Genomic DNA, 26,286 nt, shown 5'->3' with positions numbered 1-26,286 from the left:
GGCGGAGACCCCAGAGGGATGTTACAAACTGTAAATGGTACCATCTGACCAGTGGTCATTAAAGTTATTCTTTTTGAAGGTAATTGCAATATACTTCAAAGGAATGGCTTTGACTGATAAATATTGAGGAACCAACTGACGGAGAGCTGGCTGAGGTGGTGCAGGGCTGCTTCTTGATAACGTAGAGAGAGGGAGGAACAGCTGTGCTGTAAGCATTCATGTCATGTTGGAGACTGAACATCTGAATCTATAGAGAACCAGAGCATGACTCACACTGCTGAATGCTCTGTGGGAAGCATAGAGCCGACACAATTAGAACACAGAACACACATGCATGCACACACAGGGGAGGGCAGAGCTTCTTGGCTTCCCTTCAGGCTGAGGCACCAACAAAACAGAACCGACCAAAACCAGCTGCGGCCTCCAGCCAAAATCATGTTTGATTAGAGTTGGGTCCTGTCAGGCCACCGATTGTGAAGCTTCAATCCCAAAATCCACCAAGTATAAAAGAAAACAATGCCTCATAGTCAATAGATTAAAGTCTGATTATAGTCATTGTTAATCACCTAATGTTAACTCAAAAGCTACAGATTCATACTCTGCCGGAGGTAAATAGCTGTCGTGTACGTAGGCGAGTATTCATATTCAAGTGTTGCCACATGTGTAGGCGTAGGGGTCCAGTCACCTTTACAATAAAGGAATCCTGCATCTTACCCTGGCACATGTGTTTGGTGAATTACCTTCGGCAGTTAAAGAAAACAAGGAACATTTTCTGAGATATTCAGAGTACTGAGTTGAAGCAAGAATTATCGGATTGATGACACAGATATGCAAACAATGTAGGGTAATCTGTAAAGAACTCATTTAAATCTACGACTCCTCACAAATGCATGCTGCACTGATTAACTTGGCACCTTTGTGGCTCCAAATAGTAACTAAAGATTGTCATTCATAAACCAACATCATGTTTCCGCTGACTTTACCTGTGGATGAGACACCAGAATACAGGGTTTTGACATTAAAGTCAAATGCAATCAAATAAATAATAAGCCTTTGTGGCTTACCTCTTGGTGAATGGTGCTTCCATATGATGTTGGCCTCAGGTCGACCCACCGCCAGACACATGAGATTAACGTTGCTGCCCTCGTTCACTGTGATGTCCTTTGATATGTTGGTGATCCTGGCGGGTACTGAGGGGAGAAAGAGAACAATGATTGATGCTTTATATCTTAATTAATGGCACGTGGGCAAGGGACTCACCATTCCACATGCTCAGAACAGTGATGAGGTTAAAAACGACCCCCGGGTTGGGGACTCAATTAGTGTGAAATTAGCTGACAAATCTGACAATTCTCTGGCTCACTGTTGTGTTATACATGATTGATTTTCTTCTTCCTCATGCATCTTTGCCAAACTGCTCATTAGACAAGCATCCGACTGATTTGGAGTTAGACATGATTTCATCTGTCTGACCGGAGCACTTAGATCTGTGTGTGATAGTGTTTGTGTGTGTATCCTAGCTTCCTCTCATATCATGAGGGGGGGGGGGGGGGGGTTATTGATTAAGTGCACACTGTAAGATTGTAGCCTAAAATCAAGCCCCCCCCGCTGTAAAATAACTAGCTCGCAGCAACTTAAACTTCATTAATATTAGAACGAGAACAACAGACATCTTTCAGAGCAGGACACTCATTGAAGAAAGATTAGGAAGTCCTTTTTTTGGTAAATGGTAAATGGATTTGTATTTATATAGCGCTTTTCTAGTCTGATGAAGACCACTCAAAGCGCTTTACAGTACAGTTTCACATTCACCCATTCACACACACATTCATACAGTGCATCTACTCGCAGCACTTTGTTATTCTATGGGGGGCTATTGAGGGTTCAGCATCTTGCCCAAGGACGCTTCGGCATGCAGATGGTTCAGACTGGGGATCGAACCGCCGACCTTCAGGTTGGAGGACGACCACTCTACCCCTCAGCCACAGCCGCCCTTTTATGGACTTTGATTTTTTATTTTACTGAACTTGCTACATTAATGCTTCATGCTACAAATGTTATGATGTTGAGAGTATTTTATGTCTGCATGACAAATAATCCATGTCAATTGGGCACATATGATTTATTTAAACAACTTTAAAATCTTTAAAACTTAAATGGTAAAACACATATAAACACACCACTAATGTGGTCATAATGCAGTGTCCTGATATCAGGTCTGTGTCAGCAGATCAGAGCTTGAGTGTGTGCCGCTCTGCATTCAGTTGACCTTTGAATTTAGTGGTTTAATTTAGGGCTGCCACTAACGACTATTTTTCTATCGATTAATCTGTCGACTATTTTACCGATTAGTCGATTAGTCTAAAAGATTATTTTTTCTCCAAAAAAATCAAATTGACCGTTTCATTTACGAAGCGCAGCGCCGCGCAGTTCCAAGGAATGGCGGCGCCTCCTATCCGCCCCCCTGTTAAAACTTTGTGCGGTTCACATGGCCTGCGCCGCAGTGCGCCTCGCTCCCTGCACCGATGGTTTCGGTGTTGAGTCTGTCGTGTTTGCTTAATAATGTGCGTGAAACAGACTGTGTACTAATGTTGACATCTTTATTCGGGTCCTCACTTCCGTGTCTAACCCCTCCCCCCACATTCATTGCCTCCTCCTATTGGTCCACAACATACCAACAGAGGGGCTTCAGCCAGGAAACACACTGAAAAATTATTTGAAACAATATTAATGACATATTTTACATGATATAAATGATCAAATATGCATCCCATACTTTCCCCTATTCCCCTTCTGTTGTCCTGGAGTTTTAATTTCCCCAATCACATAATTCCAATCACAATGTCCCCCTCTGCCCATCCATTACAAGCACACAAGCAGATAGACAGAGAGAGAAAGAGAGGGGTCGGGGGGGCTATGAAGACCATCGTCATTTACCCCCTAACCAGTACATTGAACGGGTTACATACAACAACAAGCAGAGAAAGCAGAATCGCGGGCTGACCGGCGCTGAGATATGCGCGTCCCTTGTGAACAACCAGGTGCCTGCGCAGCGCTGCGCTTTGGCGTCCGGTGTAAACCTAGCGTTATGTAGTGATATTGAAGAAGAACATTTGTTATAATGAATTGAAATGAAACGTTTTAGAAATCGAAAAAGTAAATTCATAAAATAAAAAAAAGATGCGTAGATTTAAAATATTGATGTCTGCGCATTTTCAGCGTCGATGTCATCAATGACCTCGACTAATCGCAGCAGCCCTAGTTCAATTAGTTTGCTCTGCTCAAACCTGGTCAATGGTTTCATTCAGGTCACTTTCCAAATACCACACAAAAACATGCTGTACACATGGAACCAGTATTTAAAACGTAACCCACTAATATGATTCAGTTAAACTAACAGCGCCTCTGCAATTCTATTGTTGGTCAAATTAGATCGCCGTCTCCCTTTAAGTAATTACCAGAGATGTATGCTCCATTTCTCCTCAGACACATTAACACATTAAAGATGCACCCATTCACAAAACTGGATGATATCAATGCAACTGATGGCAAAATTAATAGTAGTATGGGAAGGATAATTACACGCAACATTTATTCCAATTTATTACGAGGACCAATGCTGAGATGAGCCAATTAATAATATACCCCATTAATGCCGCCTGACTTTATTTCCTTATTCCAATAATCAAAATTGCCTCACCGGACACAAGAACACAGTTTTAGAAATAACATCTATAAACTCATGTAATGAAGCTCAGTGTTGTGTTATGTTGTGGCTCATTTATTTACCTCTCTCTCTCTCTCTCTCTCTCTCTCTCTCTCTCTCTCTCTCTCTCTCTCTCTCTCTCTCTCTCTCTCTCTCTCTCTCTCTTTTGTAGGTAATTCAGTGAGGTTTAGGCACGATCTCAATCAGTCAATCATAGTGCTACTGTCAAACTTAAAATCTGTTTTCCTCTCTTTCGCTGCCAGGTGTCATTTTGGGGATTAGCTGTGAACCTCTTCCACCACATTCACCTCCAGTCTTCATATCCACATCCCCTCCTCATTACATTCACATCTTCAGGATTCTCTTCATCCCCTCAACCACCATGGCCAGTTTCCAGACTCCAGGGGAGTTTCCTCTACATAACCTCACCCACTCCAATCATTATAACTCCATTTATATCACATTTAGGTCCCCTCTTGGTGTGCATGGCAAAAGAAAAAGTTCAACTTTCAATTGAAGTGTCTCCTGATTGAAATATGTGGTGCACATACTCCCACAATTTATCAAGTACGCAGCATAATGTGTGAGCTGGTATTTTCTTATTTAAATTGGGACTTTTCTAAGTTGTTGGGTCAAGTTGAAGTACATTTGTCATTGTCATTCATATATTAGCAATAAGTAAATTCAAAGCCATCAAACGTTCAAATCCAGGTAATTATTTATTTTCATAAAATATCAAAACTTAGTTAGATGCTTGAACTAAATAATCAGTAATATTCATTTGCATATTGCGTTTTAAGGAGGCAAGAGAAACATTCACTTTGGGCAATAAATTGATGTCATGCTTGAGAATACATTTTTAAGAAGAAAACCCTACACCAGGTGAAATGCAGTGGTTCACTGTCCTTGTAGCTGTGCCTGTACTCGTCTCTGACCAGAGCCAGACTTTGTGATGGGTGAGAGATCTGCAAGACCAATAACCACACTCAGCAGTGATGTCAGTTCGCTGGACTGGGTTGCCTCATCATTGCAGCAACGTGGGAGGTAACGATACTGGAGGTCAGTAAAGTAGAGTTAAGTTAAGTTAAGTGTTTTCTCAAAGTAGCAGGACTTTTGCTTTCCCTTCCTGCACACCCCCTGATTATTTAAGTGTCTACCACAAAACAGGCAAGTTATCGAAAAATGTAATTTCAAAGTTTAGGCATTGTTGTTGCCTTTTATGCAAACTCTCATAATCAATTCTAAGGGGAAAATAAATAGAACGTTTCCTGACAGATGTTCAATAATTTAGCAAATTGCACATGATGTGGCACACAGTTTTCTTTAGTTATAGAGCCTCCTCTTTAGTTATAGAGCCTCCTCTGCAACACTTCACTTTACCTCTGCTGAGTGGATACAATACAAGATTCATCGTTGCATTCACTTTTTCTGTGCATGTAACCATTCAAAAGTTGAAAAGAAAGTCAAATCAGATTTAATGTTTAACATCTTCTCTTTTCTCTTCTCTTGTCAGTGTGTTGAAGTGGCTTTTCAGCTCATTGCTGAGAACCCGAAGACCGAAAAAATTTTGTTCTTTAACAATCAGATATTGGCAGCATAGTAATGTTGTTTTGAACAAATTTGTTGTCCACAATGGTGGAACCTTGAACAAGATAACCATTTGTTCTCTGAACTGACTCAGATATTCTTTTTAAGCTCCTACAAGGAACAATTCATGTTCTGTGATTTTGGCACCACTGTGGACAAAAGCAGTTTCCTGTTTCCTGACAGCATGTGGTTTTGTTTTGAAATGAGTGGAAAAAAAGGTGGCACCAAGATCAAAGTACTCAACATATACATAAAGTATGAACCCACTTGACATTAAAATCAATATTCTGCTGATATTAGCAATGATTTAGCATAACCATTGAGTATTACATACATTTATAGAGGTATGACCAATCCATATTTCCCCACTTCTTTCATTGTGGGCGAATGGAATATCCCACCTGAGACAATACCAAGTCACTCAATGTATAGTAGCTGTAAATTGGCTGGAACATCAAAGCACACAGCAACACAAAGCTGTTTGCAGGATGCACAGCGATAAGGTTATGTATCGTTATTCTCATTCTGATCTTATTCATCTTGTTTGTAAAGCTGATATCAGACACTGAACTCCACAGTACCTCAGTATATTCTCCGCAGAAGGTGCACGTGTGAACACAAATGGCCGAGTGAGATGCTCCGCACTCTGCAGTCTCTGGCTCTTCACAACTATTTTCAAACTGCTTTAAAGACTGACACCGGAGTAATGATGTGTATTATGTGCCAAACACTTTCTGATGTTCCATGCAGCAGGTATAAAGCTGTTAAACGGGCTAGGGGATTTCCTGCCAAACCTGCATGGTAGCAGAATGAAGTGGAGAGGCTGTTACACAATCGTCTTTTGTTTACACAAATTAGACAAATGCCACAGAACTAATGTGGTAATGATTCATTGAGGGTAAAATGCAACATGTGGTGCCTTTAAGAGGCTCTAAATGTGGAGGGATGAAGCGCGGCAGTTTCAGGACACAGCAGGCACCACTTTCTCAGCCACACTGACCTCCGGCAGAGATGAATGAACAAGCATCTGTGTGCAGAGCGGGTGATGGCTCCTCCAGCTTGATAATGCCAGTGGCCAGGTGATTAAAAACACAGCTCCCCTGCCGCCGGGACTGCTGCTGGTGGATGTGACTGGGGGCCTGGGGACACGTCAGTCTTCATGTCGGCACAGCCAAGGTGTTACAGCCAGTAATTAATTAGAAAATGGAATCAAGAGGTTGCCCAAAGAGGAAACGGATGCTCTCCCTGGGTGTTTATTTAACATCAGGCCTAATGTGACTCCTTTGTAATAATATTTATAAATATATATATAAATAAACTGTCACTGTGTTGGTAAATGTGCTTCATTCACAGAGAGAAGACCAGATACAGGGCCCAAGTGCAACAATGTGTTATAATCTGCTAAGCACAAAAGACAGGATGGTGTAGTATACCTTGTACAGTATCGTACATTGGTGTCTGTCAGAATATGAATCAAACATTGATGGCTATTCTGCAGTCCAACAATAGAAAAGTGTGTTGGAACTTTCCTTCATATGAATGAGAAGGGATTTCAAGAAACTGGGTTTGAAGGGTCAGACCAATACTATAAAAGTTTCAAAGCAAATTTGAAAAGTTAGTATTGGGAGTGCACACGTGTAATCACAGGAAAATAAAGAAAATACAAGAGTTTTATCACATGAACTCAATGTGTATTATATAATAATATATATAATTTGACGGTTTGCACTGATATTGATACAATAACATACATGCAGAAAAAGTCTATATTTACTAAATACTATATTTTTATAGTGGTGAAACTATATGAAGATAAGGAGAAGAGAACCTGGATGTATAATGCACTGCACATTAAAAGTACAGCATTCTTTGTTGTTTACATCAACTGTCTTGTTTGATGTTTACAGGTTAAACATGAGTTTGTGATGCTCCATCCTGTTGTTGAGAGTTTTAGAAGCACTCACAAGCATAGATTTTTGGTCATATTAGTTCAGTGGCAACAACATGGCCAGCAAGACAGGCAGTACTAGAAAAGTAAAAGTAAAACATTGACATCAATGAGGATGATACGGAAATGAAAAAAATGTCTGTCGCTACATCTGATCCAAGGATAGTGTGTTGAACCTACATTATCTGATGTTGCCTGTTTTATTCATTTTGTTATCTAATGCTCTCTTGTGTGCACAGTCGGCTATTGTCAAGGGAAGCTTGATTCCAGCCTTTTCTTAGCTTCTCAGATTTCTATATACTTGACTATTTGTATTTGCATACATGATGGTGGCCTGTTAACAAACGTTGGAGCCAATACTATTAATTCATTCTTTATTTTGAATTGCACATTTACTTTGTGAATCAAACGAGGTATATCTGACAAAGCTACTGCCTTTGACTTAGGTTCCCATGTTATGAGATCAGTTATAATGTTATACAGCCAGAGCTAATCACACAGCTCATTCTTTAGGAAAAGCCCAGTGTTTAATTTAATTTAATGCAATTTATATTTTTATTAATTTATTAGTTGAGTTAATCTTATCTCGGAATTCTGTATAAAATATTCTGTTTAATAAATATTATTTGTTTGTACCTCATTCTGTTGTGCAGGTCTACTCATTCTTAGACCAACAGATGGAGCAAACTGTCCTGAAGGGGGGAGGAGGGTGGTGGGGGACTGGGGTGTCAGGTGTGACTGTGTTGCGATGGCAAATGGTTTACATGGCTCACAGGTCAGGTGGGAGCATGCCCCTTAGTAGAATTTTGCTCATGGTAACAGGCAGGTCAGGACCGGCTCCGGTCTTACTAATCACCTTGGTCAGCATGTGTGACATCGTTTCTCCTCTGCTAACCAAGGTGCAGTGTTCTCTGACTAAGATCTGCAGTGTGTCTGCACAGTTTAAGACAGTATATTAGCAGGACGATACAACATTCTGCATCCTCACCTGGGAGCGTGTCAATAATGAATATTTAATGTTGATACAAATATTTTGAAGATCACCAAAGAATTGTTTTTCTTCCTCATCAGGAATGCAGAGAGGTGGATATGTCCAGGCAGAAGGCAGCTAGGCGCACAAGGGAAACAGGCATAACAGTCATGAGGCAGAACAGGCCCTGAAGTTCATAAAGATTTGCAGCCAGCTACAACTGCAAAGTATGATTTAGTCTGCTCTATTTTCCCATTGGTGTTGTAAACTGCTAAATGGAGCAGTAGGTTGTATGACTGTGCTTGCCTACCTGCAAAAGTCACTCTGGGTATGTGATGTATTATCCCTGAGTGGTTAAACGTTTATTATTTGTAGCTACACAGGCTGTAAAATCTATAACAACATGCCTGTCTACAACAAAGGAGTATAAAGGGCTATTTGGTTTGTAGCTGGACCTGGTGTGTTGCTGCCAGGAAATCTAGTATAGTAAGAATAATAATCCGACGCTGCTTCATTACTCTGTATATGAGATGGAAACTTTCAAGCAGCAAATGTTTTGGGAATTTGTAGAGACAAACGCAAAGGCTAAGAGTCTTCTGCCTCACTGGAGGCTTTCTGAGACTTCAATGCTCAGATGAACCAACCAGTAGACAAAAGAATGTTGTAACCAATGATTTCATGCCAAACCATCCAGCTTCCAGTGGTCACAGAAATATATTATTACGGACCAAAGGTGTGGACCAAGCTTTAGAAATAGACTGACATGGCACTAGCTTGGCTGAAAATCTATAAATGCAAAACTTTATCCTGCCAAGAAGTTGCAGGGATAGAGGTCAACACCCTTTATGTCAGAGGGCATTGACTTTTTAAGGGTAGTTAAAAAAGTTGAAATTGAATTGGACAAAGGCATTCAACTATCTTGGGGACTTGTTTCCATAGGCAGCATGATATTGAGTGAAAACTAAGGCTGAAGACAAAGCTCTCAAGTTAATATTAAACGTACATTTCAATCCTCTTACATGGTCATGGGTTATGGATAATGAGCAAAGGAATACGACTGCAGAAACAGGGAGAAAGAATATGGTGCTTTCTTAAAAGGATGACTGGGCTCACCCTTGGTGAAGGAGGAGGGGCTTGAACTGCTCAAGTAAATTGAGCAAAAGTGTTTCTCCTTCACAATGAAAGAGGTCAGCAAAGGCGAAGGATTTTTACAGAGCCCCCAAAGGGACATGGAGAAAAACAAAGTTGATGGTTGAAAAAAAAAAAAAGTGTACTTTTGCAAGATCTCACAAAACTAAGCAAGCCACTGTGTTTCAGCCAGGTCTCAATAGGATGCCCATTATTATTATTATTATTATTATTATTATTATTATTATTATTATTATTATTATTATTATTGATTAAGATATGGTTTGTGTATGTTGAATAACTTTTGTTTAAATGGATGTTTGAATGATGACGAATTCAATTGCAATATCAATGACATGGTAGTTTACTGAGCAATTTAACTTATTCCCATACACATCTATTAGTTTCACATTCATACTTTATATCCATCAATGCACTCAATCAAGTATGATTTTGCAAGATTCTAAACACCACTAAGGACAACAGCAAAGACTTTGAATCACAGCTGCATTTTAATCACAATGAACAGGTCACAACAAAAATATAAGCAAACCAAAAATATGATTTGTGATAAATATGAATGAACATAAAGAATCTGTGCTCCAGATCATTGTAGGTTGAATCTGAACCTTTGACATCTCACATCAAAGCCTCTGCTCCTGTGCAAACATTCACCAAATCCATAATGGATGCTAACTCTTCTTTCATAACAAATTACTATGCAACTGAAACATCAAAGGAATCACTGTCAAGTGAGTTTTCCAATCTGCCATCTCATCTTGGGACAATAGACATTCACGACAGATATCTTGGTTACATTCAGTGTTCTTGTCAGTGGTTATTGTTAATTCAGAGGCATGCCCTGCTCCAGGAGACAGAAGAAGAAAGAGCTCCAAACCTTCCAGCCTGGGAAGTATGATAAAACACTTAGGGGGCTGCTCATGCTTTGGTGTGGTAGAAATAAACTAGGTTAGATTTTCCCACTGGCTGGTAGAAGGCACAAGCGGCAACACATGCCTTCAAACTGCCAAGCCTTCTCAGTTCAAAGGCAGCTTTTCATTTGGGACCCATTGCATCGTGTGTTCCAGGATCCAGTCCAAAGTAATGACAGCGGCACTGAAGTGAAACCAAATGGCAGGGTATGATGCACTGCATAAATATACTACCTTGTGATCAGCATGAGAACAGAACCACATACACGCTGGCTGAGATGGCTGTGCCTTTAATTCCTTGTAAATCCAGACTTCCAGCCATGTGTTCATTTAATTGATGAGCTGACAACGATGGGTAGCGGTGTTGGTCGACCTTTTTATATATCTCCTGACTTCTGCACCTTAAACCTGTCACTATTCACAGCCAATAATTCAGCCTCCGACAGCCAATGGCCGGAGGCATTATGTTTTTGGGTTGTCCATCTGTCTGTATGTCGATTTGTATGTTCGTACGTGAATGTGAAATCTCGCCTTGAGGGAATTTCCTCAAATTTGGTACAAACATTCACATGGGCTTAAACATGAACTGACTAGATGTTGGGGCCTTAAGGTCACATATCAAGGTCATTTTGACTTCATGTTCCTGTGAAGGTGATAATGTCTGCCCATAGGGGATTTAATTACATCTACCACAAGTGAATTGACCTGATTAGAATTTGGTGGTCAAAGGGCAAGGTCACTGTGACCTCTCAAAACAAATGTGATATATCCTGGGGAAATTTCTTCAACTTTTTATCAGTGGATATTTGGACTCAAAGATGAACATATTAGATTAGATCACTGGTCAAAACTAAAGGTCACACTGATCTTTTATGACTCTGGAAAACAAATGTATATAGAAAGAAACGGTACTGGTTCGATAAGGCATACAGATGCAATGCGGTAATTCTAGAGTAGATCTATTCAAATTTTCTCTCATACAATTTTAGTAGATTACTGTAGTATATTCTTCCTTTTTCATCTTCCTAAACATAGATCATTTATGCTAACCCATCTCACACATCCTCGTGTCTAGATGCATAAGACAGTGTTTCTGTAGCCAACCTTTGAGTGTGCTAGTTGAATTAACATACTGAAAGCAGCCTCAAAAATAGGGAATCTCTAATCGTATCTTATCTTTAAGATCTATTGTCTACTATTTAGTGGCAAAATGATGACCTTCAAAATCCAATTTTTATTGAATGATAGCAAAGCAAATGCTAAATTATAATTTTAAACGTAACAGTTGGAACTTAAGTGTGTAGCTCTTACCTTAGTAAAGCTGTACAATCTACCTCCTACAGTGAAATAATGCAGTCACTGTTATAGTGAGTCTTAAAGCTCTTAGGTATGGATGAGCGAGTACACTATTATCTGTATCTGTATAGGAGAGAGAGGAGTGGTCGCGCCGTGTGCGTCTAGCTGGGCTGGGTGCACTCTGACTCGGCCAGTGGGTGCTGAGAATATATGATCATAGATAACGACGTTATACGTTAGTATCCCTGTGGACAGAGTGGCTGTGACAACGACATGATTGTGTTGTGTGGCGCTGCTGGCGCAGCTGCAGTAAACTTTTTATAGGCTCTGTGGGGGGGAAGAGCTCTGTGTGTGGCTGGCCTATGGAGTAATGATGTGGACACAGCTATCCAATGAGGATTTTCATTCATCATGAGTACGGATATTGACACATTTTACTCGGATGGTACTCGTGGTCAATAAAAGTACATAATCCGTACTGGATACTCATTTCATCCAAGTATTTGGCTCAACCCTGCTAGTTTGGCTTCATAGCCAAAGCAAAAGGCATCACATATGATTTTAAGATGGAGGACAGACAAGTTTTGCATTTTCCTCCCCTATTTAAATCATCTTACATTTGTTTTGCTATATGACCTATAGTAGCAAGTTTGAATCTTCTGTTCTTTCAGTCCTTCTGCACTGTGGGACTCCCACAGATCTCACTGCCGTCCCCCACAGACTTCTTTCACTGCGTAACATTTCAAAAGTCAGACACCTCCTGTCTCAAAAAGGTGCAGAACATTTTGTCCACATCTTTGTAACGTCCATATTTGTTTAATGAAATTCCATATTAGGTGCTTTAGCAGTAACTCATTAAACACTCAGCAGTTTGTCCAAAACGCTGCAGCACATGTGCTGACAAGAACCCGGATAAAAAATCTAATTTCTCCTATATTAGCTTCACTACATAAATAAACAAAAATAACCCCCTCACCTACAAGGCCCTTAAAGCCATAGTTCACCCAAGTTTTAAGCCTAAATGTCCGCTGATATCTTCCGACGAGGTTCTTTCAGGGGTGGTCAGAAATGCTAATGTCGAGAATGTCGAGTTTTTGGACACTTGGATGACACCACGCGAGCAGTATGGAGGCATGTTTTTTTCTGTTGTTTTAATACGTCTGAAGATAGGTCACAGATGTCTTCAATTGTTTTGGATTCGGCTGCTACACTGTTTACCCCAAAAACTCCAAAAGTGTTGTGTGGACTCAAGCACTTCACCAACCCCTCCATCTGAATCATCTCCCAGTTTCAGTTCAGGCAGAGACACTCTCTATGTTTAAGAGTAGGTTTTCCTTCTTGGTAAAACGTATAGGTAAAGCTTGTTCAGGTCTGTCTTGGACCAGCTCTTGGTTATTCTGCTATAGGTCTAGAAAGTCAGGGGGCACATGCCACATGGAGCTTCTCTTTCATTCATACATTAATGTCTCATCAATAATTTTACTGACTTTACTTCCTCCCCAGAGTCCTGGTGCATTGTGGATCCTGATTGTTGATCCTAATCAAGGATAGTGATGACTGATCTTTGTGGCTGATCATGGACTATGATTACATCAAGATTGCTACTCACATATATTCTACAATTTCTGACAATAACTCCTCCATTTCACTTGTTGCTACTCCCTTCACCTGTCAGACATTTTCTTATGTATAAATACTTTAAACATTGACACCATTATGTTAAAAACGGTTTCTGTTCCCTCACATGTGGCTCTCTCTGAGGGGTTTTTTCCCAATCTTTTTTTGGTAGTTTCTTCTCACTCTTGTTGAGGGTTAAGAACATAGGATGTCACACCTTTTTAATCCCTATGAGACAAATTGTGATATGTGAATATGGGCTATACAAATAAAATTTGATTGATTCATAAGAGCAACAGCCCCTCAATTTATGTGTACGGTCTGTGTATGAGGATAAATATATAATTTACTGTCTGATAACATCATGCCACACATTAACTCCTTAGCGATAAGTTGGTTTCAAGTGGCAAGTAACACTTTGGTTACCACTAACACTTTTTTCCTGCCTTGTCTGAAGATAGTTAAAAAACTAAAATGCTGTTCTTTTGTAAGATCTCGCAAAACTTTGGCCTGGAACTGGTGGGTAATGTGGAGAGTCCTGGGTCCCTGGGTCTCTGGCCTTGGCAGGGAAGGGCTGTGCAGCAGGCCTGGTTGCTGTGGCCATGCTTTGATTATTTTGTAAAACTCCAATTCAAAACATTTCCAGTCAGCATATAGATGAAATAACAAACAGTGTGACATGAATGTCTGCTTTAGAAATGGAACGAGGCAGAACAACCTCTCTGGGGATAACATCTTATCCTCATTCTTGGTCTCTCCCACTATGCTTCCCCTGTATTCTATCTTTTCATGCCTGCAGTCATGTTTTCACACAACAGATCTTAAGGGTTGTGCGAAATTAAAATGTAATGCATCCTGAAGTGCACCAGGAGAGTATCTTGCTGAACATTTGTATTCTTGTGCAGGTGGAGGCAAGGTGCAGCAACAACAATTCAAACAAACACTATTGTTTTCACTCTTTGTCCTGTACCTTCACCACAACCTTGAAATTTGCATCTACAGATTGTATGGGTTTGTATGGATGGCTGAGTCGACAGTTGACTACAACACTTACTACGAGCTCGATAAAACCACAAAGTAAAATGTTTTTATAGGAACCATTCTTTTTTTGTCAGAGTCAGTAGAAAAATGAATTCTGAATCTGACCTTCAATGCACAATGTCTGTTGACAGCATGTAACCACTTCCTGGAAATCTGGATAGCAGGTATAACAATTACACTGCGTAGCGACACGACACCCAGAGAAATCAAGGACATTTTACGGCACTGCAGTGTACAATAAAAAAAAGACACTGTTCTCTTGTTATGTTGAAATTTTCCAAGACAATGATATTTAAAACAGAGGCTGTTGAGAAAATTCAGCAGCCCTTAAAAAATGTTTTTGCCCTCCTAATTAACAAAGATTTTCAGATAATGGAGAAATCCACTTCCTTCCCATCTTTAAAGAACTGAAAGTTTCCCCAAATAGAAAACAGTCCATACTTCAGCACTTGTCAGGCAGAAGGACATGGAAAATTGAAGCAATTATAAAGACAAAAGAAAGCAGCCATATCCTTGGCTATTTGATATTATCAAAGTGTTAGGTGAGCCCTTCTTTTGTTCACTTCCTGTTTTACTGAGCCTAGAAGCAAAAAGGGGGCACTGGAGAGATCCACTTATAATCTCCCATGAGGAGAATGTTACTGACTGGTCACCGAAGAAGGAAGATCAGGATCAGACACTCATCCAACACACCAAGACTGAAAAGGACATCAGTGTATTCCCCATATGAATACAAAGTATCAGGTTAAATCCACTACAAGGAATGAGTTTGGCTTCACTGATGAGTGCTCTGCTCGTGTTACGTTTCATAAAGGTCATGCAAATGATCTTTCATGTAATACATGCCCACGATCTACAAATACACATCTTTCAGGCTGTAATAGAAGACTTACTCTTGGCATGCTAACTCTAACTGAGGGACTGATAATGGAAGAAATCAATGGGATGTATTACATGATATTACTTGGACATTGTGAGCTCTATTGAGAGAGGCTTACAGTCCAATAAGTACAACCACAGATTTACAGCAAGTGTAATAAGTAAAATTGATCAACATCCCTAGAAGCTAAAAAAAGGCACTGCAAATTCGGCAGATCCGTCGTGTCAGATTCTGCCTTCAGGAGCTATTCATCTCAATGGCCACAAGAAACATGGATCCATTGATAATAGTGTCAGTGTATTATACTTTCCATTTGCAATTATTATATTTCCAAGCACAGTCTGATGATTTCAAATATCTCAGTTGGATTTTGCGCGCACAGGTACTTGCTTATGCAACAAACAACCATGGAGATAAATGGACTGGATTAATCCAGCGCTCTTCTCATCTTATTATTGACACAGAACAAGTCACATTCACACACAGTGCATCATTCTCACACTGCATCATACAATATGCGGTACAGAGTCTTGCCCAAGGTCGACGGACTGGAGGAGCCAGGTATTAAATCACCCTCCTTCTGGACAAACAACTCGTCCATCTGGGCCACTGCCACCCATGGCACTTTCAAGCTTCTTATTTTTTCAAAATGTTTTGAAAAATTTTCAGGTTTTCAACAATATTTATAGTTTATTTGGCTGCACGCACAGTGGTGAAATAGTAAGCACCAATAGCAAGGGAGTTCGGGGTTCAAACCTGTCATGTTTTGTATGAAGTTTGTATGTTCTCCCTTTGCCTAACTTAGTTTACGCCAATGCTCTTGTTTCTCCCACAGTGCAAAGACATGCAGGTTGAGTTTAGTATGAATTGCATGTAGGTGTAAAAATAAGAATGGATGATTGTTGTGTCAGCCCAGCAATAAACTGGCAACCTGTGCAGGGTGCACTCCGCCTCTCACCCAATCTCCAGCCCCTCTATGACACTTAAAGCATAAGCAGTATAGATGATTGATGGATACTGATGCAAATGTAAATAACAAATTTTTGGTTTTGATGGGTTTAAATGTAGATAGTATGTCACACGACTGTGAATTTAGAAGAAGAAATTATAGAGCATCCCTTAAGAATCTTCAGTTGGAAGACTGTTTGCTAGACTGGCACAAAAGTGTTCTAGGGTTGTTGACACTTGTAGGGTACACACTCAGGACCCCAGTTTAACAAGGGTGTAACTTGTAGGATTTAGTTACCAGTGGTAAGGTTGCAGATTGCAACCAACTGAAAACTAGGGTTGGGTACCAATACAACCGGTACCTACCCGGACCGAAATGCAACGGAGATTTCGGTGCCTCATTTCGGTGCCTGAGCCAATCGAAGAATGAGGTCTCCGCTCCTCCCGCCTCCTCACACTTCCGCTCCTTCCTTCACGGGAAGCGGCGGGCTCCCGCGGGGCCGCCGGGCGCGGGAGCCCGGGGACAGACTCTTGTCCCCGGGCTCCCGCGTGTGTCCGGGCTTCCGTGCAGGTGGGGGGGGAGTATCTCCTCGTGAGCCCTCTCCCCGGCTCTAGCTGGCCCCCCCTCCCCCCCGCCGGGCGCATTTCCTCCGTGGCGGTGCTCCGGGACCGGCTCCGGGTCGGCTTGGAAAGGCTCGGGGCGGGAGGAACGAAGACCACGCCGAGACAGGTTTCACAAAAGCGTCCGCAGTTTAGGGGGACGAAGGCGGGGGGCCGAAGCCCCCCTGCGGCAGCCTCAGCCGCGGAGAAACGGGGGTCTCCGAGTGATGGAAAAGCGACCCTCAGTCTTCATTTGGCTCAGGCACTGAAGTCAGAGTCACGAGTCAGAGTGTGTGTGTTTTGTATTTATTTTTATTTATTTAAGTATAGTGTAAACTTTTGTTAACAGTTCGTATGTTATTCATAGTTTTAAGTTATAAAGGGTTTTGTATTTATTTATATTTATAATCTGCTTTAAACAGTTAATATATTTGGCAATTAAAAAAGCCTTTCTTAGTCAAGCATCGTTTTGTGCACTTTTTTGAAAAAAGTATCGGTTCAGGCACCGTTTAGGCACCGGTATCGTTTTAAAAGTATCGGTTAGGAACCGGTATCGGATAAAAACCAAACGATACCCATCCCTACTGAAAACACCTTGCGACACCCTCCCTTTCCAAGAATGTTCTTTAGGTGGTCTTTAGGTAACGGGTGTGGAAGGCTCTCTGTAGAGACAGAATTTGGTTCATTGACTTTGGGCTACTGTAGTGCAGCATTGCAAATAATAGGGTTCATTCTAAGGAGACGAATAACACAGTAATGAGAACACTGTTGCATATAACTCCTCCTCAATCATTCACCCTGGTTCTTAGTTAAAAATCTGTAAAATATTGGAAGGAAAATCTGGCTGCATTCACGTGTCCATGTCTGCAACAAGATCTGCTGAATGCTTATGAAGCTCAATACTGAGAAAATCCCCATTGGTGCCGCTTGGTGCTTCAGTAACTATCAATCTGTCACCTTATGAACCAAAGATACCACGACAATTATCTTAAATGGTTTTCATTCTATCAAAACCTTTTGACAAATGTGGACGGTTAATATTCATTTAGGGGACCATATACACCAAAGATGTTTGATAAGTTGCCATTCCAGACGTAGAAATGCACTAGCAAGTTTAAAAGCAACTGATGCTGGTCTTTCATCCAGTCATTGCGCACTACTGTGCAGGAGAAATAGGTATTCCCAGCCTCATTGAGATTATTTGGAGCATATCAGTGGGGAGAGTGGGTGACAACCATGCAAACTTAAGCATATTAGCATCCAAATGTACCTTCAGTCCCTCTTGCTCAATCAGGTGATTCATTAACTGTAATACCGGAAAGGAATTATATCCATTTTACAACCAGGTTTCACTTCAGAAACATTGATTTCTCTACAGTATAGCAGCTTTCTAATCAGCTTTTTACAAGTACACAAGTGTATTACAAAGACCTCAGACAGAGAAAGCAGCAGGTGAGTGTCAGGATGAGAGGAGAGATCATTACAGAGTAATAAATCTATGAGGACTGACAGCGTCCTCTATAATTACTTAACGTAAAAAAGAGAAGTTAGTTTAGAACTGAGATGAGGGAGGAATTTCAATTCTCTGAGTGCTGTGTTAATATAAAGTATTATGGTTATATACTGGAAGTGCAAGTTAATATGCTGGAAGTTGTGAAAAAATTGGCAGGTACGTGGTGGGGAAATGGGTGTTTTATTATTCTATCCTCAAATTATAAATTTAAATATATATTTTTAATAACAGAGCAAACACAGAAGATTAAGGCCATTTTGACAAACACTCAAATGGAGGTGCATATTTCTAAAAAGTAATATTAGTTAATATTTATCCAAAAAAGACAAGTTCCTATATTCAACACAATATGATTATGTTTTCTGGATATGAAACCATTAAATTCAGCCTCTTCATATGTCGGTTGACTTTACTTAATTTATCAATCAATTCACAGTATTTGTTAATAGGCCACTTTGTTGGGTCTGATGCCTTTTAAAAAATAAGTTTTAAGTGTGAGTATAATTAGTAGAAATTCCCACCTCCTTTTCCTGCATCCAGTATGCATATTAGATTACTCAGCAGACAAAGCTAAATAAACATGCTATACAAGTGCTGTTTCTTAGATGGAAACAGCCGATATTGCTAAATGGCAGTCTAGCTGAGACGGCAGCTGCATGCGGGACACAGCCCCAGTTTCTCTTTTGATCTGGTATCGGCACAGACACGATCATGGGACGGATTTTTCCAACACAGCATTAAAGACAAAAGTAGATATCCTAGTTTTTAATTGAGCAATCCCTGTGTCTTGTTTCAAGTTTCAAGTTTTCAAGTTTCAAGAGTGTCACACTAACACTGAGCTAAACTGGAGCTGGGCAACCAATGGTTTTGTTTCATTTAATATAGCTACAGGACCTATACACTGATGTGCGACAAACTTAATTAGCATATTCTTGTTTAACTAATGAGACAGAACAACTTTCATCAATACTACTGTCTACACAGCTGTGTTTAACTTGCAAACCCCTTGAGATTATGTCTATGACATATCAACATATTGTTTGGAAGAGTAGACGGTACAGAATGTCAGATATCCTGAAAAACTGACCTGAAAAAGTTAATTTACGTGTAATATATTAATAAATACTACTACCACTCTAACTACTGATCATGATACCAATAACGATTTTTATATTCAGTGATTTGGTTATTTTTGTCTAATTCCTGGTTAACTTAACTTACCAAAGAAAAACCACATATGAATAATCTGCATACCTGTCTCACAGAAATCATTTTAGATTCCTGGGTGAATGCAATGTCACCTAGATCACATTTTCTATAAACACGATCAGTATTGTTAATTATTACGGCTTCTGGCAATTTTTTTTTAACTGGCAACATAGGCAATAACATTTGTTTTCGAACATAAAACTAAATCCGGCTATACAATACCTGCTTCTCTGTACTGCAGCATTATAAAACTTTCTTTTATGGATATACAGACACTTGCAAGACTTAGTTAGGGTTGAAGCTCCTCTAAAACAAATCCATTGTCATGAAACACAAAACATACAGTTCTTTTACATTATTTGACCTTAACAATGCTCTTTTCCTCACCTTAACAGTGCTTTTGTTTTCTAAACCTATGCAGAACCCAGCATAGAATCACAGCTGTGCTCTTCTGAACCTACCATCCATCTCTGACCACGCCCTTGCAACCAGGGCTGGACTGTGATCAAAAAATATGAAATCCAAAATATAAACCAAAGTTGCAACAAATACTAAAGCCGTGCAATGAGTATGATGAAATCAAGATAAAAAATTAGCAAACATGATGATTACCTTCAAAAATCTATTGTTGTACACTCGGCTATGATGAATTTACTTTCGTGATTCTCATCATCTCCTGCTCCTTGCTCTTCTCTCTCACCCTGTCAAACTCCTCCTCTGGGGATGCTGGCCCAGTCTGGCTCAACAATGAGGAGTGACACTTTCAGCTGCAGTTTTAACATAATGACACAATCAGGTACAGGATATTTGGATTGACTCACAAACCCTGACCAAAAGAGCACTGTTCAAGTACTAGGGATGGGTATCGTTTGGTTTTTATCCGATACCGGTTCCTAACCGATACTTTTAAAACGATACCGGTGCCTAAACGGTGCCTGAACCGATACTTTTTTCAAAAAAGTGCACAAAACGATACTTGACTAAGAAAGGCTTTTTTATTGCCAAATATATTAACTGTATAAAGTAGATTATAAATATAAATAAATACAAAACCCTTTTGAACTTAAAACTATGAATAACATACGAACTGTTAACAAAAGTTTACACTATACTTAAAGGGACTCTTACCTTTGTTGCATTTGAGAATTACAGCACATTCAAATCATCCCGCCTTCCTCCAATGCCCCACCCCCTCGTTCCCATCCGCGGTGTTTTTTTGAAGAAACTTTATTTACAACCTACTGCCTCCGCGCACGCACGTGAGTTTTTGTTTACCAAAGCAATGGATTCGGATTCAGAAGCACCGGTAAGTTATATACATTTACATTCACATGCCTTGATGACGCGGGCCCGAATGCGCCACAAGAAGCAGACGGAAAACCTGCATGTCCATGCAGCAAACAGACAGGTCTGTCGGCCAATAAGGTCCTTCGGTCCGAAGAATTTTATTGGTTGAAGTTTTCACTAAATATTATGAGAGTGAAATAATTGTTTGTTTTTACTCCTGGTGGGTCTGTCTTGCATTTTAGAGTGTCATTACCTTATTAATACCAATTTAACCTTATCCAAAAAAAGTGTAAAAATGCAACAAAGGTAAGAGTCCCTTTAAATAAATAAAAATAAATACAAAACACACACACTCTGACTCGTGACTCTGACTTCGGTGCCTGAGCCAAATGAAGACTGAGGGTCGCTTTCCCATCACTCGGAGACCCCCGTGTCTCCGCGGCTGGGGCTGTCGCAGGCAGGCTTCGGCCCCCCGCCTTCGCCCCCCTAAAATGCGGTCGCTTTTATGAAACATTTCTCGGCGTGGTCTTCGTTCCTCCTGCCGGAGCCGGTCCCGGAGCCGGTCCCGGAGCCCAGCCAAGGAGGAAATGCGCCCGGCGGGGGGGGGCAGCCAGCGCCGGGGAGAGGTCTCACGAGGAGATCCCCCCCCCCCACACACACCTGCACGGGAGCCCTGACGCACGCGGGGCGGGCAGCGCGGGGACAAGAGTCTGTCCACTGGCAGCCGCAGCCGACTCATGCGGGGGGGGGCCGGCGGGAGCCGCCGCTTCCTGTGAAGGAAGGGGAGCGGAAGTGTGAGGAGGCGGGACGAGCGGAGACCTCAGTCTTCAATTGGCTCAGGCATCGAAATGAGGCACCGAAATCTCCGTTGCATTTCGGTCCGGGTAGGTACCGGTTGTATTGGAACCGGTTCTCGGTACCCAACCCTATCAAGTACTGCAGCTGACTTACTGTAAATGTCTATAAAGTGTAGTTAACAAATGAGACATTGTATCAGAGCCACGTTAACATACAGTTTAGCTCGCCAGGGAAAACTTAAAGACAGCTAGCTTCCTTGTTAATTCCTACTTACTTTCTTAGCCATTGTGCACAATGTTAACATCAATATTTTTCTAGCATAGCCTAATGCTAATTATCATCTCTCTTACTGCATTGCCCTTTCTAAACATGGAAAGGACTGTTTGCTTGACCTGTGGTAATGCTCCAGAGTCTACTTCATAATTATTTCTTCTCAGTCTACCTCAAACTGTTACAATTTACTATCACTTTTCTATTGTTTGCGCAGGTGACATTGTTTGCAGAGCTTTTTAAAAACAGTCCATGGTGCAGATTGACGTTGCAAATCTTAGTGTTCATCCTTCCTGGTATATCTGCAAAAAATAAAATAAAATGGAATTTGCTTAAAGAACTAATAATTAGTGATGCGTAGTTTGAATGATTTACTTGAATAGTGGTATTTTCTTTAATTACATGTTGCCTATTTTAGAGGTCTGTTAAGTAAGTGTCACAATTTTCAGACCCAAGACCTCAAAATAAAAGCTATGCAATTCATAAAGCATTGCAGCAACAAAGTAAAGGTTGTGCTTTTCCTTTGAAGACTAATTGCTAAACAGGTGGTGATTTAAAAAATACTGTAGCTGTGATGGAGATCTGCATCTGTGCCTTGAGAGTCAGATGGGTGTCAGTCCGATATGAGTAAATAAAAATAATGATATCATTAAAATTATCTGACAGTGATTTCGACTTGCTGTTTGACCCTGTTTCCGTGTGAGTTTATCCAATGACATAGAGAAAGACATGTTAAACCTGGTCTGCATACTGACTGTTAAGGCATGCTGCCTGCTACAGAGTGCTGACATCTTGTTCATTCAATGGGCCACTAACAATACACTTGACAAGTGTGAAGTTGATAAGTTGAACAGTTCGCAGGATATGTGATCCACATACAGACAGATAGACAGAAAGATGTTTGTGGAAGTAGTGGGTTTATTATTTATTGTTGAGAGAGGCAGTGAGCCTATTGTTAGATGGTGACTGCAAGTACCACTCTCCCTCCACTCTCTCCTTTATCTTTATCCTGCTCCTTATCCTCTTTGCACCAGCCTATAAATTGACCAAAGGTGCTACAGAAGGTCCTGCATCAAACATACCATACCATGTTTTACATATGTGGCGGAATCTGCCTAAAGGGCCTGATTATTGTGCTCTAAATAAAAGCTTGTGATTTACAGATGTGCTGTGTGATGCTCGAGCTGAACCGAAAGGCTCATTTAAAGATGGGACTGGCTCAGCACATGTCAAATATAAAAAAATCTGACCCGCCTGTTTTGTGTTTTTCACTTCACCTGTTAAATGTCACACTGAATAATTAAAAACAGGGAACTGTGCATCTCCACTTGGCAATTTCTTTTTAAGGATAGATGTGGGTTGAGCCTCTGCAATGGACCAGCTTCCTGTCCAGAGGGGTGTTTGGCTAAACTGCTTCACGCCTTTAAAACGGGAGATAATCTCCTTAGCACTGGCCCCCATATGCTCTAACAGGGCTTACTTTTAAGACTTAGCAGACTGCCTACCCATCAGATCACTGTATCATGTTCTATATCTCAGTATGCATTCATATCCCAAAATTAGGACTCAGGGTAGCACAAAATGCAGAATGGGATTTTAAAATGTCTCTTTGAACTCTATTACTCACCTCACTGTTGCATATAAAGTATCAAGGAAGATAAATGAATGAAAGCCAAGGAAGCAGGTTTAACATCTCAGCATCTGCTCATCATGTGAACATGACCATTGTACAAAACAGGGAAATGAAAACAGTGCAGCTTGGTAGGTGAGAAATTGAAAGTGAAATCCCCACTAGCCTCGGGAAAGAACAAGCACTTTTAAATGTGTTACACAAGCAAAGCTTATAGGGCTTACTCTCCAATTTCAGTTATCCTAATGTTGTGGAATATTTCAAATGCCTCATTACTTGCATTTTGCGAGAAAGGAAGACGTCTCTCTCTACTCTATAATGAGCCCTGAAGCTTATTAGACCAGTGTGCATTGAATTGGAGGGACCAATGCTCTCTCTTTTCTCCTCTTTATGGCACAGACAGGCTTCAGCCCTAATCACAAAAACACAGAGTCACAACATTACGCTTGATAAAACTAAAGAGGATAATCCTGTAGTCCATTTAGGATATTCTATGATTGAATTGAATTACTCTTGCTTTCTAACATATCATGGTGCACTGGCATTGAGGAAAAGCCATATGTCTTTTCATTTAAAACGGATGCAGAGAAAATGTTAAAAGTGGTAGCATTGCGGAGGTTTCCCATGGTCCAGACCTATGTTGGCAATGTGTTTAAGAGATTAACAAAGTGTCTGTTCACAGCTTCTTTCATGTAAACTTGCATTGCAAGCTATATACCAAGTTAATTTTATCACGAAGATGTAGGTGTGGTGTCCTTTGTAAAAGATAGCTGTCAAACATCCAGATGAACAAAACAGAAATATTTGTATATTTTAGGGAAACATCTTTTCTTTGATGCAACATTAAAACAAGTATCTCGAGCAAGCAGCCTTGTTTCTCTAAGCACTATATCCAGCTATATAAACAGTCCATCCTCTGAATGCTGATTTGGATTCAGGGCATCAGGAAACTAATTAAACAGTACATTAAACTGTACAACTAATGCCATGTACGTGTTGCGAATATTGAATTTCAAGGCCTCTTGTCTTTGCACTCAAATTTTACATTAACAAGGCCACAGTGCTGACATTGAAACTGGAGTGTTACAATTTGAATGCATGAACCCAAACACGCTGTCACATCCTTGACAGTGAAAGCTGTTCACAGAGTGTCTATGCTGAAATTGATTTACCAATCCATCTTTTCAGACCTCATTGAATGCATTTTTGATGTGCTCTGTGTGCGTGTGTGTGTGTGTGTGTGTGTGTGTGTGTGTTTGTGTGTGTGTGTGTGTGTGTGTGTGTGTGTGTGTGTGTGTGTGTGTGTGTGTGTGAGAGAGAGGGCATCAGGTACAGTTTTTCTTCTCGTACAGCTTGACCTACTGTTCCAACTCTGTTCAGTCTGGTAAAACCCAATTCTAATGGTGGGAATGTGTCTTGATCTAGCTTCAAGACAAACATTCCTTCCTGTCAGCCACTGTTGAAATAACAAAAGAAAGCTAGTTAGAGTTGGACTTTAATAAATGTCAATGGTCTTTTACCCATGCAGGGAATTGATCAGGTGTATAGTTGGCACCCTTAACAGACTGGTTGTCAATGTAGTGATTTAGATTGGTTTATAATTGGTCTTACTTACGGAAACGCCTTCATGCTACAGGTATAATCATCAATCAATGTTAATTGTATAGCCCATATTCACATATCACAGTTTGTCTCATAGGGCTTAGAAAGATGCGACATTCCTCTGTCCACATAACTATTTTACAGTATACAGTTTATAGGTAGGTGTTTAAAGAGCCACCCAGACCAAGAACAATACCAATAACTACAACAATGTGAGCATCTGCGCTGATGAAATAAAACACTGGCACATAACCTGTGTTGGAAAATGATTCTGTGTATTGCATTTGTCCGTCGTCTTGTGGCCTTTTTTATTAAATACTGTTTGTTTTATCACGCAGAGGAGGGTATTTTTTTTAACCTCATCAGTCTCTCTGCAATATCTTCTGCCATGTTGAGCATAGTTTCTTGTATGAGATGTCCTGTAATTTGGAATGTATTTTGTTTAGTCAGTAATTCTATTATTCTTCAAAATTGTGAACGTTATTTAATGTTGATAGGTAGTTTAGTTATTAAGTCCAGTAGCTCTGTTAAATTCCCAGACAAGGAACTCTTTAGAGTGTGGGCCTTAAAATCCCAACATAAAACTAAACTTCACACTTTTACTTTTTAATTGCTTCAGGGGTTGTAGCTCTTAAATGATCCTGCCATCAGGGTCTCAGACTCAGTGAATCTGTTGAGCATAGTATGTACAGAACAGACCATGTTGTCCTACCAACAAAATAATGTAACATTTCTGACCACCACTGCTTCTCTTTAAAACCCGTTGTCCCTGAATCGAGTATCCTATCTCTCTCTCTCACTTCTGTCAGTCTATTGTTTCCTCCCTGTCTCCCCGTGACTTGTCTGCTTCATTTCATATTTTGGATCTGGATCCAGGATCCCCAACTTGTTACATTGATTTTCTTAACAGTAATGGACATGCTTTATGTTTTTTACAGAAATAGTCTTTTTACTGGCAACCCACTAGCAATTATTCAAACTCTTTCTGTTCAGAGATGATCACACAGGGATGCGTCCTTGATATCCTTCAGACTGGTGAGCTGTCGCTACTTTGTAACAGTCCACCCTGTAAGGGCATTTCTCCTGAAAGTCTTGGTTGACTCTGCTAAGCCTGATGACTCAGTGTTCCCTCGAGCAAGAGTCCAAATCCAACAAAGTATTTGAGCCGACCTTTCAGCAAAGTGAGTCTTCCCTTTAAGCTGCTGAGGCCCAGCCCCTCACGTGTCTATCACTGTTGCTATGAGTGCTGTATGCCACCAGTCTTCTCTTGCTTCAGTGGGAATTTATTGAGCAAGCATTGTGTTAAACATGACCCCAAGGAACA

The 26,286-nt window shown here is 40.5% G+C and overlaps 1 protein-coding gene across 1 annotated transcript in view; it reads right to left on the bottom strand.

Annotated features, from left to right (window-relative positions):
* Positions 1-26,286, bottom strand: part of opcml (opioid binding protein/cell adhesion molecule-like) — a 163,388-nt gene that overhangs the window by 48,885 nt on the left and 88,217 nt on the right. The window contains exon 3 of the mRNA XM_061086092.1: positions 1,065-1,190. Coding sequence (XP_060942075.1) covers positions 1,065-1,190 — 126 coding nt within the window. The remainder of the gene's footprint in view (positions 1-1,064; positions 1,191-26,286) is intronic.

The sequence above is a fragment of the Limanda limanda genome, chromosome 14 (assembly GCF_963576545.1).
Source record: "Limanda limanda chromosome 14, fLimLim1.1, whole genome shotgun sequence".
NCBI classification, from domain to species: domain Eukaryota; kingdom Metazoa; phylum Chordata; class Actinopteri; order Pleuronectiformes; family Pleuronectidae; genus Limanda; species Limanda limanda.
The sequence above is the reverse complement of the archived record's forward strand: the minus strand, read 5'-3'. Positions and strand labels throughout refer to the sequence as shown.